The 14,704-nt window shown below is 42.2% G+C and overlaps 1 protein-coding gene across 2 annotated transcripts in view; it reads left to right on the top strand.

The window, feature by feature from the left end:
• The window catches only part of LOC121591580 (GTP-binding protein RAD), a 38,443-nt gene that overhangs the window by 5,989 nt on the left and 17,750 nt on the right, over positions 1-14,704 (top strand). Inside the window, exon 3 of one of the 2 annotated variants that reach the window (XM_041912272.1) lies at positions 14,057-14,603. In XM_041912272.1, coding sequence (XP_041768206.1) covers positions 14,397-14,603 — 207 coding nt within the window. In that variant the 5' untranslated portion in view covers positions 14,057-14,396. The remainder of the gene's footprint in view (positions 1-14,056; positions 14,604-14,704) is intronic. The other variant, XM_041912273.1, reaches the window with a different exon arrangement.

Below are 14,704 nucleotides of genomic sequence, written 5' to 3'. Positions count from 1 at the left end.
ATGGTCGGGCCCAAGCACGAAGCGCCAGGAGAGTAAAATGTTTTCATTTGTATGCATCATGCCTCATCGCATTTGAGTCAAATGGGACGAACACGATACAAATTCGTACGGCAACTCGTGACAAACCAATTTCGCTGCCTGCTTATTGGTAGAAGCATAAATAAAACTCAAGCCAAAACGTCTAGCTGACCGCAGACGGTTGATATTTCCCAAATACACAGACACGCAGCACACACCACCACCATAACAACTTGGCAGCTGCACTTGAACATTTGTGCCGTTAGCAGAAAAGCAGTCGGCCTGCCGTTATCATGACATTTCATGAATACAATGTTCGCTTCATTGAGCACAAAGGCATTGCTGGTTTGCTCAATGTTTGCGTTTGCTTTCCAACAGTAATACGCATAGGGTTTTCATTGTACCAGTGGGTTTCTAATATGGCGATCGAATGTTTATTGATTTGGTTCATTCTATACGAAACGTTCTTTTGGCCCCAGCCTCCCCGCGCAGGTTTAGGCAAGTTTACACGGGCTAAGGGTGTCTAAAAGAAAATATCAAACTCATCATAAACATCCGAAACAAAACAGACCGAAAGATGTGTTGTAATGATGGGTATCATGTGTTTCCCACATCACGCCACGATAGGGGTTTTTTCACGCTAGCGTTCTGCGTAAGTGGTACGGCGTGTTTTGTGTGGTAAGTAGGTTCGGAAAGGGGATGATGGTTGGTGGGTTGCGTACGGTCGTAGAATCACTCACGGCGATTGCGATGAAGAAGATGGGCTGCTGATGATCTCGATGCGAAGTTGTTTGAAGATTATAAAAACATTATGCTATTTATATCGTCCGACCGTGTGAGCAAGTGAGGCATCGCAATCGGAAATATCGGAAGATCGTAGTCCTAGTGGGTGAAAAATACTGTGAAAACCCCGTACACACATACACATACACACGCAAACACACAATACTCCATGCAATTGTATTTGTTGGTGGAATATTGCTACCAATCACTTAATGATGGGTCTTGTACGAAGTAACAGGTACACTTTGCGTGGGTAAATAACAAATTACCAGTTAAATCTAAGGATTATGCTCACGGCCTTAAAGGCAATAATGGTTCTTGAGCTTTGTTAAGCAAGTTGAATGATTTAAAATGTAATTCGTCTTGATTGAATGTATTTGTAAATTTCCAAAGAGTATAAAATAAAACCTGTTTTTTTTTTCAAAGTAATTCAATTTTTAGGCTAATATGAATTATGTTTAATTACTTCTAAATATTTTCTGTTTTATTTTTTATATTCATTTATAAACTGTCTATAGTGTGTTTTTCGGCTTATGCTATGTGGTTAGGAGTTAGTAAATTATTTGTATTATTCGAGATCGACAGTGAGTTAAGGAAATACTGTACAAGATTACTCACTCTATCAATACCATTACACTTAACAAAATATTATACAATATTACCACTATTACTCTGATGGTTGATATTTTTCACCAACGATGGTCATTACATCTTCCATCGCCGAATTACAGCTATGACAATAGCTTGCGATCGTATTTCAGATGCTATAAAATGTTAAAAATTAAAAACAGTGAAAGCTGACATGAAAAAAAACTTCTGTTCACGATTCTTTCAAATGCTGTCGGATTAAAACCAAGAAGGATAATTTTTTATTGGTACAATTTTTTGAAATTTGGTGAAAATACATACGTCATTTTTAACCAACAGGGCTAGGCCAAATGGCTGATGGTATATAGGAAAAAGAGGATTATTTAAATCTGAAATAGGAAAATATTTTTCTAATATTGTTTACGAAATACAAACGAAGAAGCTGCTGGAATTGCAATTTTCAAAAGCGCTAAGAAACAATTCATTTTTCAATTTTAGGAGAAAATCCATAGGTTACCCGTTAAAACGGTATTTTTTCCGGGTAAATTGTGTTTTTAATGGCGCAACAGCTAATGTCAGTTTTTTCCTGTTAGATGTAGTTGGTATCTATGACATTGCTACATATCCTTAATGTAGAATATAGAAAACATCAGTGCTACAACTACTAACAGAAAGCGTTTAAGCACTTGTATTATCATTCGTGGATAGCGTTAACATAAACGTATATATGTTGAATGTTCTTCATTACATTGTGTCGCGAATCATTTTCATGCAGCTCGCCAAGACGATTCTGTTACGAATGTGGCCCGCAGATCAAAAAAGTTTGTTGCAAAAATATCCTGTTGCAAATATATCCTTAATTATGTTGCAACCTTGTTAAGAAACCTTGTTTTACATTAGCAATAGGGCTTGGCCGTTGTGAAGAAAACCAGTGTAAACGTATCTTAAGTATGTTTTTAGTATTTATTTTCAGAATCTATTTATTTTATTGAATCATCATCTACACAAACATTAAGGAAATATATGCCCTTGCTTAAACCTTATTTGTACGACAAATACAACTATTTTCCAGCTCGATCAGTGTCTAATCTATTTTCAATCTGTTCTCAGTGGATCATCTACTAATACTTGCTAAAAAATCTTACAACAGTTGTCAATTCCTTTTTTTAAGCCATGTTGTGTATAAATCAGTTTGAGCCCATTTTTATCACATCTTAGTTGCCTACCTTCTAGTAAATCTAATTTGATGAATCGCGTTTTAACTTCGAATCTTAGAGTTCTGAATTTAAGGCAAAAGTATTTAAAATTGTAAAAATATGTTAAAATTTTATGAATAATCAGATCGTTCCTTGAAAAACATTGAAGGAATCGTTTTCAAACTAAGATCTAGTAGTACGACATGATCAATGGGAAAATGTTGAACCATGTATATGCCATAATTGCCTATAAAGATTTGGGAAAGTTTTTTATATAATCACTCGAGAAATATTTCTATGAAAAATTACTAAAAATTTATTAAAAATTCCATTGGAATAATAAATATAAATATGGAATAAAAATACCCCATATTTGCCCTGGTAATAGCGAAAAAGGTTAAAACCCGGTAAAACCCAAACAATAAATACCGTGTAAAAAGGTATTTAATTAAATATAATTCTTCATAATTCTCAAAAGTACTAGCTAAAAAGCCGTAGTTAAAAATCTCTGGCGAAAATTTTAATTTTTAATATGTGCTTCAATGCATTCTTTTTGCCTTCAAGCTCCCGATTGCGCAAGGAACACAATGCTGCCAAAAAAAGTATAACTGTTTGTGTCTAAAGCTTTGCTAAAACATTCTTCCGTCATCAATTTTGCTTATTCATTAAACGTAATCATTATTATGTGCATGATACTCAAAACGAGTTTAAATCCCCGTGGCCATAGCTAACATGATGAAAAATGTGCTGATAGTTGTGCACTTTTTCCGCTTTGCCAAATTAGCTATCACTTTCTTTGGAAGCAAATGTAGCAGCCAGAGCAAGAGGTAACAAGGACTAAGAACGATTCTAGCGCGACCAACGTACGTCACCGTATTACGTTGCCGCTTGGACGAAAACGCACGTGCTGTGCTGAGTAGAAGGCAAGCACGGTGGCCACATCCTCTGCCGGCACGAAGCCGCCAATCTATTTCGGGTGCTGCTGTCGCTTATTGCTGCCCGCCTTGTCGGAATCGCGCAAACACCCCTTAAGCCCGACGGATTTTGCCCATGCTGCTATGCACGGGAGCGTTTTGCACAAAAGCTGGCGCGCATTAGCTGAGTAGGAAAAACACTTGCACATTTCAATCATTAGAACCATTATTCATCTATCAAACGGCAAGGAGAAGGGGAGGGACAGTGGGATGGGATTCAGTTCGTTCGGTACCCACTTTTGCTCCCGGGTAAGATGTGCGCCGTCTTATCATTCGCGGTGCGGTGCCTGCTGCCGGAAACCGGAAACCGAAGGAAAATCGTTGCGTCGTCGAGCTGCGGCGGTGACCGTGATACCGGACCGATGCAAACCCACGGCACTGGCACAGTCTATCGCCCGGTCGACCGATATAATGGAATAAAAAGAGAGCTGCAGCAGTTCCGGGGCGCGAGCATCTGCGGTACAAGTTTCCTTTTAGCAGCACACCTGCTTCTCCGTCGTCGATGCACTTCGAGGTGTTGCCATCGGCTGGCGATTAGTCGGCCAGGCGTCGCTTATCACCGGGCCTACCAGTCGTACCCGGACCCAGCTCCGGAACTCTTTTACTCTTTAGGTGTCGTTTTTTTATCTCTTCTCTCAGTGAATGGAACACAAACGGTACGGTCAGGTATGGTGTCCACCAAACCGGATGCAACCCACGACGGGTGGGATGCAATATAATTTTACCCATCGCAAGCAAGCAATATGTTTCATATTGATTCTTGGGAAACTCCCTTTTTCCCGTACAGAATCATTGTTTGTGTGACTGTGAAGGTCGAAAGTGTTTAGCTTGTATTGATTTTATGTGGATTTAGCCACAGTTATCCAAAGATTGCTGCTGAAACAATGTTGAAGAAAAGCTTAGGTTTGGGCTTTGTATGAAATATTGAGCCCATATTCAAGTTTGTTGCTTCACTACGTCAAAAAAATGGCGCACGGTGCAATATATTGTTGTTTGGTTTATGTTTTTCTATCGAAACTTTCGTGCGATTGACTACATGCGCCATAAAACAGTACAGTATGAACTATGGTTTTACGTTAAAAAGTCGTTGAAAGTATTGCATCAGCATCCGCATTCTGTTTAATCCTGTTGCAGAAGATTTTCCACCTCATGTTGCCAGTCACAAAAGCGGTAGGCATTGTTGCTCTGTGTCAGTGTGTGTGTTTGTGTGTTTGTAGGACAACCGTCGCCATACTTATCACCTACCAGTGTGACAGCCACAGCGAGCAACGGCCCTTCACGGTCGGTTGTGCTGTTTGTTATTCTCCGGCCCGTGTATGATGTCCTGCCTGCTGCCACGCCGTGTTTGTTACATACACGTTGGTTTGACGCGGTAATCGGGTTAAAACTTCATAAAGACCACACGGAAACTGACGGCAAAGGGCAAGAGCAAGGGCTGGTAAGGCAAGGGAGAAGCTGTCAACTGGCATCTGCTGGCAGTGTCAGGCGAGTGGAAACTTGCAACGGAACAATGGCCGATAACAACAGGTGTGAGGACAGCAAAAAGTGCGCCATACACGGGGCCACCTGGTTGCTGAAAAGGAGTGGGGGAAAAATGGGAGGAAAATATGAGCGTGATTGCAAGCTGACGCTCATCGTTGCACTGACCCGGGACTCCGCTTCGGTCCCCATCCGGCGCTGGATAATTTGCTACTACTGCTCACGTACAAATAAATCCCCGCCACCGTGAAGCCTACTGCTCGTGCTACTGCTCGTCAACGTCCGTCCGTGAGCTGTCAGCGGCTTATATTGACATTAGGCGTTGCTTGGCGGCTTCGGTGAGTAGTTTGAGTGAGTGGCAGACATTCAATTATGTTGCACCGGTCGCAATCCGTTCCTGCTGGGCGCTTTCACAAGTGCTGGTGGAAAATTATGTTTCGCTTAAACTGATTAGCAGCAGTCTATGCCTGCGGTGGCCAGTATGCTTGCGGTGCAGTCTTTGCCACCGGTCGGCGTAAAGCATTTGGTGGTGAAGATATTAGTGCATTTATGCAGGCTGGCCAGAATGGATGGTTTTGCGTTGTAACGCGCTTGCAAAAAGGCAGAGTACCTGCAGCAAAACTGCCTACCGTTTTGGTGAAGTCATTTTCAAGCAGGATAGAAGTATGGTATGGTATGGATAAGGTTGGGGCACGCTGAGATGTAACGGAGGCATGAATTATGAATCAACATAACCGTTCAGTACAGTGCTTCTCGTTCGGGAGTTGTAAGGTGATTAAAAATTCCATTAAACAAACAGCCCATTGTTGGGCGCTGACAGCTGTATCGAGATGACCTAGCGCAACTTAAGTGTGGTAGTAGTGGATCGGGATAAATCTGTCGATTATGGGTCCAGAGCTGCCACAGGCTGTGGATCGATAGTTTTAGTTTAAACCCAACTTTGTACTTCAAAAATGCTCCCAAAGCGAAGTATAAGGTACTTACCGGGGTGAATATCACTTTTAGGTTTTGCATTGTATGATATTATTTTAATTTATTTAAGATGACCACAGTATTCCACCGCATAAGCAAATGGTGATAAGTAGTTTTGCGATCCTATTACATTCCATTAAGTACTAGGCGTCTCCATCGTACCGAATGGATACTGATAGGAAATAATGAACCTCGTGGAACAATGACTGGCGTTAACACTTTCATTTCAGTATCCTTCCAATATCGTTCCAGTTATCGTTGAAAAGGAATATAAATCAGAATTTAAGAAAAAAAATCCAATATGCTTTTTGCACACGTCATCATAGTAGCTTTGCCGACATTCAATCGATGATTTGCGATCGTCACCACTATGATGATGCCGGACGACAATGTGTACCATATCCAACATTAATTTCGTTTTTATGCAAGCATGTCTTACAGGGGTTTGAAACATTTGATGGTACAGCTCATTCACTTTGTCGGATGATTCAAATCGTTAGTAAAATTATGCAACCACTCTTTTGAGATTTGTAATCAATTATGTGAAATATGTCAAGTTAATAGGTGAATTGTACTAGTTATATTTTGAAATTAGTAATTGACTGTGATGATATGCGAATAAACCCTTTTCGTTTTACTGACATATCAAGTATAATAGTACTGTCTAGTCAGGAATTATTTAGTTTATCATCTATACCAGACATGTCAATCATACGGCCCGCGGGCCACATGCTGTCCACAAAGAACTATGGCAGTTATTTGAATGAAACAGAAATGGATTGTAGATTATAAAACAACAAATACAGGTGTTTATCAACTGAGGAAGAAGATGGATTCAACATCCAGTCTTAATAGTTTGATGAAAGAAGTGTGGATTAAGCAACACGTAGATGGTTGTTTATCGTGCCGGTTTCGTGGTACAGTCGTCAATTCGTACGACTTAACAACATGCCCGTCATGGGTTGAACCCCAAATGGACCGTGCCGGCATGCGTAGTAAAGACGTGCCGTAGTAATACGTAGTAATGACCGTGCCGGGTCCAGTGACCATAAGTCACTGAAAGCCAACCCCACAAGTGGTACAGGCAGGCCTTGACCGACAACGGTTGTTGAGCCAAAAAAGAAGAAGAAGAAGAAGAAGAAGTTGGTTGTTTGGGAAGGTATCCACGAAGATGACATGTATCATGTCTTTTAGTAGCTGATTCCACCAGAACCACTTTAACACTTTAAGCGCCGTGTCATACAAATTCGCATGACGGTTTTGCTCACCATTCAGCTTTGCATCTGACGCTCAGTAATTCTCTTGCTAATGAATGAGGTAGGAAAGAGAGAACGAGACCGACATGTGCTACGCCGCTTATCGCAATGAAACAAAAGAGTGATAACAATGGCACGAGAAACTGTCGCTCTCATCGCTCTCTTGCCATGCGCTACGTGCTCACCCAAAAACTGTGACGTCAGGCCGGCGGTCAAAGTGATAAATTCGGACCCATTTTCTCAGATATTTTCCCCAATTTTCTGATTTTGGGACTTTCTGGACAGTTCGAAACCCATTCATCGGAATACCATTTTCTTCACTTCATTGATGAGGATACGTTTTAGTTATGATTCTCTAAAAATCAGGCCGGTATCTTTAAAAATCTCAAAAAACCAACCACTTTAAAAAGACGAGAATTGTATGAGGTCGACTGTAAGTCGGCAGACGCTATTTCAAAACAACAAAATGGCCCCATAGTTAGCGAATATTTGCATTTGCAGTGATACATTTTGAGTGATCGTTAGTAGTCATTAGCGTTGTCAAAATGCATTTATCTGGAGCATAGAATAATAATTATCAAATTTCTAAATTAGGGTGACCACCACTGAAGTAAATTATGAGTAAATGTCTTTGCTTATAATTAATGTATTTTCCATTTTCTCTTATTTTTACACAGGAGAATATATATGAAGTATAATTTGTCATGAGTAGTTTTATTGGAGGCTACGAACAAATGTAGATAAGATTCTAGGCTCAAGGGCGACTCGCGAGTTCAATTGTAATCCGGCCCGCGATCCAAAACGAGTTTGACATCACTGAATGTATACAAACAGAAGCTGCAAAATAATGATTTAACGTATAACGAACAGCAACAGTATCACTTACAAAATCAAAAAGAAGAAGCACGAATATTATAGAAATTGAAACGTTTAATTTTGCATTTTTTACTGTAAAAACAGTCAATAATTTTTGTACTAGTTTTCAAGTATCAAAGCAGCTATTCAGGACAAGTTAACTTTTGAATCATATCTTGGGAAATTAGCCACCTCTCAACAAGTGCATCAAAATATTCAAAGTAAGATTTTTTTGTTTAAATCATTTTCTAATAGTGAAGTTAAATTGTAGCAAATTGTTATAAAATCAATAGCTTCAGTTGTTTCAAAAATATCCATCACAAAAAAGACCAACAAATTATTTGCAATTAAAGACGCATTTAAATATTCTTTCTTGCGTATACAGGAAGAAAAAACAATTAGCACAAAGATTTGCACTTTACAGAGCGAGTAAATGATGATTGAAAAAAAGAATCAATTTAAAGTGGTCCCACAGCGACAATGGTTCTAAAATCCTTTCATAATTACATCCAAGCCATTCTCCAGTGTGTATTTCCATCTCCAACCGAGCTTCTCAATTAGAACAGATTGTGTGCAAACATGCTTACCGGCATTCGGTAAGCCCGCGTGGCACAATCTGTACAATCTGCATAATAATCTCATTTTTAGCTGTCCCCCGTAGTACGTATGGTTTTGTTTTGTTTTTGTTTTGCCCCTCCTCCTCTCGTCCACATTTGATCGCACCGAAGAAACGTGTTTAGCAAGACGGCAATTAGTTTGCATAATTTTTGCTCGGCAGCCACATAAAAAGTGATATCTGTCATGTGAAAAGAGGGAAACACTGCAATAAACCTGTACACAGCAACAAACCTAGCCCAGCATAAAGGACCTCCATCATAATCACGACCCAGTCGTAGTGGAGCGTCCCCGCGTCGCGCCCGCCACGCTGCCTGCATTTCCGTCCCGCTGTAAGCCATGTAATCTCCGATCGCCGGTTGCTGATGATTCATATCACAAATAAACAGCTTACGGGATTGGAGTGACTGTCCGAACGAACGAACGAACGAGCCCTTTCATCCTCGTGGGGTTTTGTTTGTTGTGTGTTTGTCTCCGCATTCTCCTTCTTTCCATTGAAAGCGAACGAGCGTAAGCATTAACCCCTTTTTGCGGTTGGTGTACGCTTAGTGTACAATGTGGTATGAGTGTATAATTCCCTTTGGAGTATTTGTTTTTTTTTTGCACTTCGTACCATTCTTTTTATCACTCGTGTGCCGTTTGTGCTTATCCTTTCGCGAGGAAATCTCATGTTCCAGCCCAACCACGGCTAATGGGCGGTAGGGTCTGTGCATTTACAACATAATCTTTCCACGACAAGAACGGTGACGCTTCTGAAAGGGGCATGGGGAAGGAAATTACTTAACGGAACGAATGACACATTTTTCGTGGGTTTCGCGTCGGTTGCTTTAAGTATTTGCGGCTGTCGGCGCACGCTTATTGCGAGGCTTCATTCGCAGTAACGAGGATCGGACACAAAGCAATAAAACAAAACAACGATTCCCAGTACGCTTCCGCCCTGGATTTCCTCCTGCTCCTGGAAGGAAGCGCCCGGTACTGTGGGGGAATACAAAACGCACCAGCAAACGAACCGTCAACATTTGAAGTGTAATGTCTCGAAAGTTGCGTTCGCAGCTACGCCCAGGAGAGTGGCTGGTGATATTAGGAACATGATCGGGCAAGTAGGAAAAGTTGTATTATTATTTTGAGCTGTTTTTTTTCGACCGTGGGGTGGGCAAACACGAAGCGGGTTTGAATTGCACTTTGGAGCGTGCGGACCGTCGCAGTGTGCAAAAACTTTGCCCAAACCAAAAGCAATGCCTCAACAAAGGCCGGCCAACCAAAGGGAAGAAATGTGTTTGTGCGAGTACAAAAGTTTAAAAGTTTCTTTCTTCTACATCGGCACTTCAGGTGTATTGTTGTGCGCAGTCCAGCATAAAGTGGAACGTGCAAAGTTAAACAAAACAAAAGCCGTGCTGTGGGATAGTGTATTTGTGCCGATGGAGCTTGTGGGAGAAGGTCCCATGGGCGGGGTTTTCGGGCGGGCCGGAACGGTGGATAGTTGACCTCTCGATAAATTCCGCAAATGTTTCGTCAACGGAACGGTGGTGGTGCTGGTACACGAGGTACGAGGTTGTTGGTACTTTGTAACAAATTTTCAAAGTAATACTCCGTTTTTGTTGTGTTTGGCCGTTGTTTTTTTTTTTTTTTGATGAGATTTTTCTTTACGGTGTACACCGACAACCAACCAGTGGAGCTTTGTTTCAGTATTTACGTAACAATAATAGCGCCACCGTCCTAAGGGTTTCCGTGGAGGGATGCGGTAAGATGAAGCAAAGATTTTACACAAACGAAAAGGTTGCATTTTTCGCTCACAATAAGACTAAGCAGGCAAGGCGGGAGGCATCGGCGGGATGGGGGGTTTTATAAGGGTTTCGCCGGCGTCTTGAGCCCGTGAAAGTGAAGTTCTTTTCCGGGCCACGCCGTTGGGAAGTGTAGTATAAACTGGCAGTAGAGTTGATTGCAAGCATAACGGCGCAAATTTACATAATCAAGAGCACGGTCGAAAACGCAATTTTGAAAACTTGAAGCATCGTTGTAAGTATTTGGGAATGCTAAATATGCTGAGAGGGAATCATTAAAAAGCAAATAATTAAGTTCACTACTAATCGTGATAGTTGAACTTTAGCCATTTGTAAATTTTGCAAAAGGAAAAAAATGCGTTTAATTTGCATATTATAGACTTAGCATATTATAGACAAAACAATATTGTAGAAAATCTGATTTTGCCTATTGTTTCATGCAATTTTGTGTTATAAGTATCTCAGCCGCCAGGGACCCTCTGCTTAAGAGATTTCTCAGGTCATGGCGGCTGCGAAACTTTATCAGAGATTTTGAGAGATTTTGAGACAACTACGTTCTCAATGTTTGTAGAAAGAACACAAAACCAACTTGAGAAACTATTGAGAATCTTAGAGATAGTGGGCGATGCAGCGAACGGCTCTGTGAAGTGTAAGCAATTGAGGTTTTTGCTAAACGTTAGCAACTTTGGATTGTATTTTCATTGTTTTTATTCGAAATTTGTATCGAAATGCTAAACCAATTACGTGTTTATTTCTAACAAACCCGATTATAGCTTGAGTGCCTATGGCAGTTCCTCAAAATGAGACAAATTTACGATGACTGCCGTCAATTTTTATTGCCTAAGGAACTTTAACGAGTGGCAGAGATTTTTTTCTCAACTTTCTCAAGTGCTGTGGCCCTGCGGCTTTACAGCCATGACAATCATGACACATATTGATAGAGTTAAATAGAGTGTATGGGAAATAAAGAAAAGGTACGACTTTTGCTCTTACTTTGTTACATTTTGCAAAGCTCCCGAATTTTAGCGAAGAAGAAAGGAGGGTATCTCTTTTTCTCACTTTTGACAATTGCCTCGTCCGATCGATCTAGTTCAACTTAGATTATATTTGAGCATGTGGCTTTTGTGGCAGCATGTGGCAGATTAAGGATTACCTGCAAATCAATACGTCCAAAGCCATTCAAAGCCAAGAAATAATATTCCAATGTCGAATATTATTATCGAAAAATCCTGAATGATCTTTGATAATTTCATTCAATGATTTTATGAGAATATATGCATAAAAAGGAAGATAACTTCATTTTATTGCTTTAACTCCTTTCTAAAACTAACTTTTCTTTCTTTCTTCAACAATCATAAGGGGCCTAAGGTTTGCCAAGTGCTTTTGAACGGGTTAGTGGATTTCACTGAACTCATTATGCATCGCATATTGAAAAGTCGAAAACCAGGAATATTTACTGCTTTCGGTATGAAAATAAGCGAGAAGGGCTTTTTAACTCGTGTTGCAATGTCATATTAAAATTTCTGGATGCTGATATCCGTTTACTTCGTACAGCAGTGTTTCGCAATGCAATATTTGATATAATTTGAAATACAAAACAATGCAACAAAAACGTTTCTCCCTTCTAACCACCCAAACTCATAAGGTTCCATGCGTTGCATAGCAAAATGAAAACTCGTCTAACTACATTCTTCAATAGTTTGACGTGGTAGAAAGACACGCTTCAAATTATGCTGACTGAGCCGGGAAGATAAATGAACGCCCCAATCCTCCTCCCGGCCTGTGCAGCATCACGCCATCACGGTAAAACGTCGGAATCCACAAACCCCAAAACCACAAAAGAGGTGTTTAATCGTTTGCCAGGAGTAATATTTTACGTGCAGCTCGGTTGAAATCTTCCCTGCTCTGCGGCCCCGTTTTACCGGCACGACGCGCCGTTCACCCAACAGCACCGACCGGTTGGAGCGCATGTTTTCATTTCGTCCAACTGGAGGTAAATTAAATCCAGCACCAGCCGCCCATTGACATGCCTCGTGTGTGTGTGTGTGTGTGTGTACGTGTGTGTGAATATGCATAGTAAAACAATTCCCTGGAAGAGCAACAATTAATTGAATTCATTCTCAACTTCAAAGTGCCTTCCATCGACGACGGGCCAAGCTCGACGCACTGCTGGAAATGGCGGTCGGTTGAGTCGGTTGTTCCACCCTCCCTTCATACATCCACCGTTAGTCGTGTGTGTGTGTGTGCAAAAACATTAGCCCACATGTTCCGAAACCGAAAACCCGGTTGTCGACATGGCCGGGTTTCGCGCTCCTTGGGATGCTCTAGTTTTCAGTTTCCGACGTTAAAATATTGAATTCGTCGGGGTGATGGGCGCACATACTAAACCGATCGCACCGTACCAGAGCATAAGATATACCAAACAAGAATTTCTTCCGGGGCTTCTTGTTGGACCTGGTCGGTGGGACACACAAGTGTAGCGCAAGTAAATCAGTCTGCAAGCTTTTCATATGTGAAAACTTACACAAAGAGCGCCAAACGCGCCGGTTGTAAGCCTACATGTAGGGAGCGGTTGGTCAAGAAGGGATGGAACGTTCGGAGAAGTGAAACAAGATAGGACTTTGGCGTGGAAGTCAAGGAAGTGCGGAAAATAGTTGCTCCATTGCTTTATCAATATCACCACGAAAAAGGGGTTGTACAAACCTCGCAGGTAGTATGGGAGCCAGAGCATGGGGAAAGACAGTAATATGAAGTGTAAAAGTTACTGGACCGGGTTTGGTGCAACTTTTAACTAATTGAATTTATGGAAGTTTCCAGCACGGGAAGGGAACACAAGTCGCCGCAAGAAACCGTAACATCAAATGCCACGTAACAACACCAAGTAAAACGGGGACGAACCACTCGGGCAGGCATCAAAGCGGCATGTCCGTGTCTATACGGATGTATGGGTACGCGCACTCGATGTACAGCGGCCCCCAATCGTTGTACAGAATGGCTCGATGTTTATTCATGAGCCTTCGGCAGCCCCACGGCCAGCCAGATTTGATCCTTCGACTGGCCGTGGAGTCGACCGTGTAAATGGCTTCCGGGAATGTTCCGGGAAGGGCAGCGAGAGGGTGTCTGACGGCGTACGATATGATGCAATGGTTGACAAGCAATGGGCTTTCCTGCTCCGACGGACACTTTACGCCCTCGCAACCATTGGAGGTGACACGTGCCACCCCTCCGCTTGACCGGCCACTGTTCGGACTTCTGTTGTTGATGCGGCGCATGTACATTTTCCAAGCAATCTACTAAAATATGGTCCCCACACCGCACACGGAAGGGTTGTAGTAGCGTCTGCAAGTGTAAATAGAGGTAACGGAATAATGAATGCATCCGTGTCTGCACTTGAGTTAATGCACAAACAATGCACAAAAAGGGATCCAAAACAGGGAACGGCGGGGGCTACGCGACACAGTGCCCGCAAGAAACCCTTTGCAAGACGTGGCTATAATCTTTTTTTTCTTCTTATCTCTGTCTGATTCTTTCTTCCGCAGCGCTGACGTGAAAACAACAATGCACGAAATATAGCGACCAAGGTGAGCAATCGCATCAGGCACGGATGAGCCGGACCTACCACAGTTGGAAAGAGACAAGCAATAAGTACGGAAAGCAATTTGGAATTCATACACCAATAGCGTAGACAAGTAGTAGCGTAGTAGCACGATAAGGAATAGCGCTTGATCGTGCCAGTCAACCGCCCAGAGAAAGGACACATTCTTTTGGTGCTTGTTCGATCCATCGGCAGCTCAACGGGCGTCAGCGGCCCTCGAACATTCGAAAGCTTAGCGAACGCGTGAACACCGGTGCGTGTGAGACACAGCGAACGCCACACCGATGACCATGGCGGACGATATACCTTCGTCGGCGCGCCCTGCGTACAAAAAGCGCAGCTCGTCGATTTCAGCTCCAGCCTGTGCTAGCTTGGAGACGATCATCAGCCCACCGTCGGAGGGCGATACGCCCGAGAGCGGCACGCCTGGCTACCGGCGAAGGAAGCCGGCGACGCGATCGCAAAGTGCACGCATCACGGGACCACGATCGGTAAGAGGAGAGAGAGAGATAGAGAGAGAGAGAGATAGAGAGAGAGAGAGAGAGAGAGAGAGAGAAAAAAAAAGGAGTAGTGTTGGAGTTAAGTGCGTTTG

Source organism: Anopheles merus, chromosome 2L (genome assembly GCF_017562075.2).
Source record: "Anopheles merus strain MAF chromosome 2L, AmerM5.1, whole genome shotgun sequence".
Lineage (NCBI taxonomy): Eukaryota > Metazoa > Arthropoda > Insecta > Diptera > Culicidae > Anopheles > Anopheles merus.
Note: the sequence above shows the minus strand (reverse complement) of the source record. Positions and strands in the feature narration are given on the sequence as shown.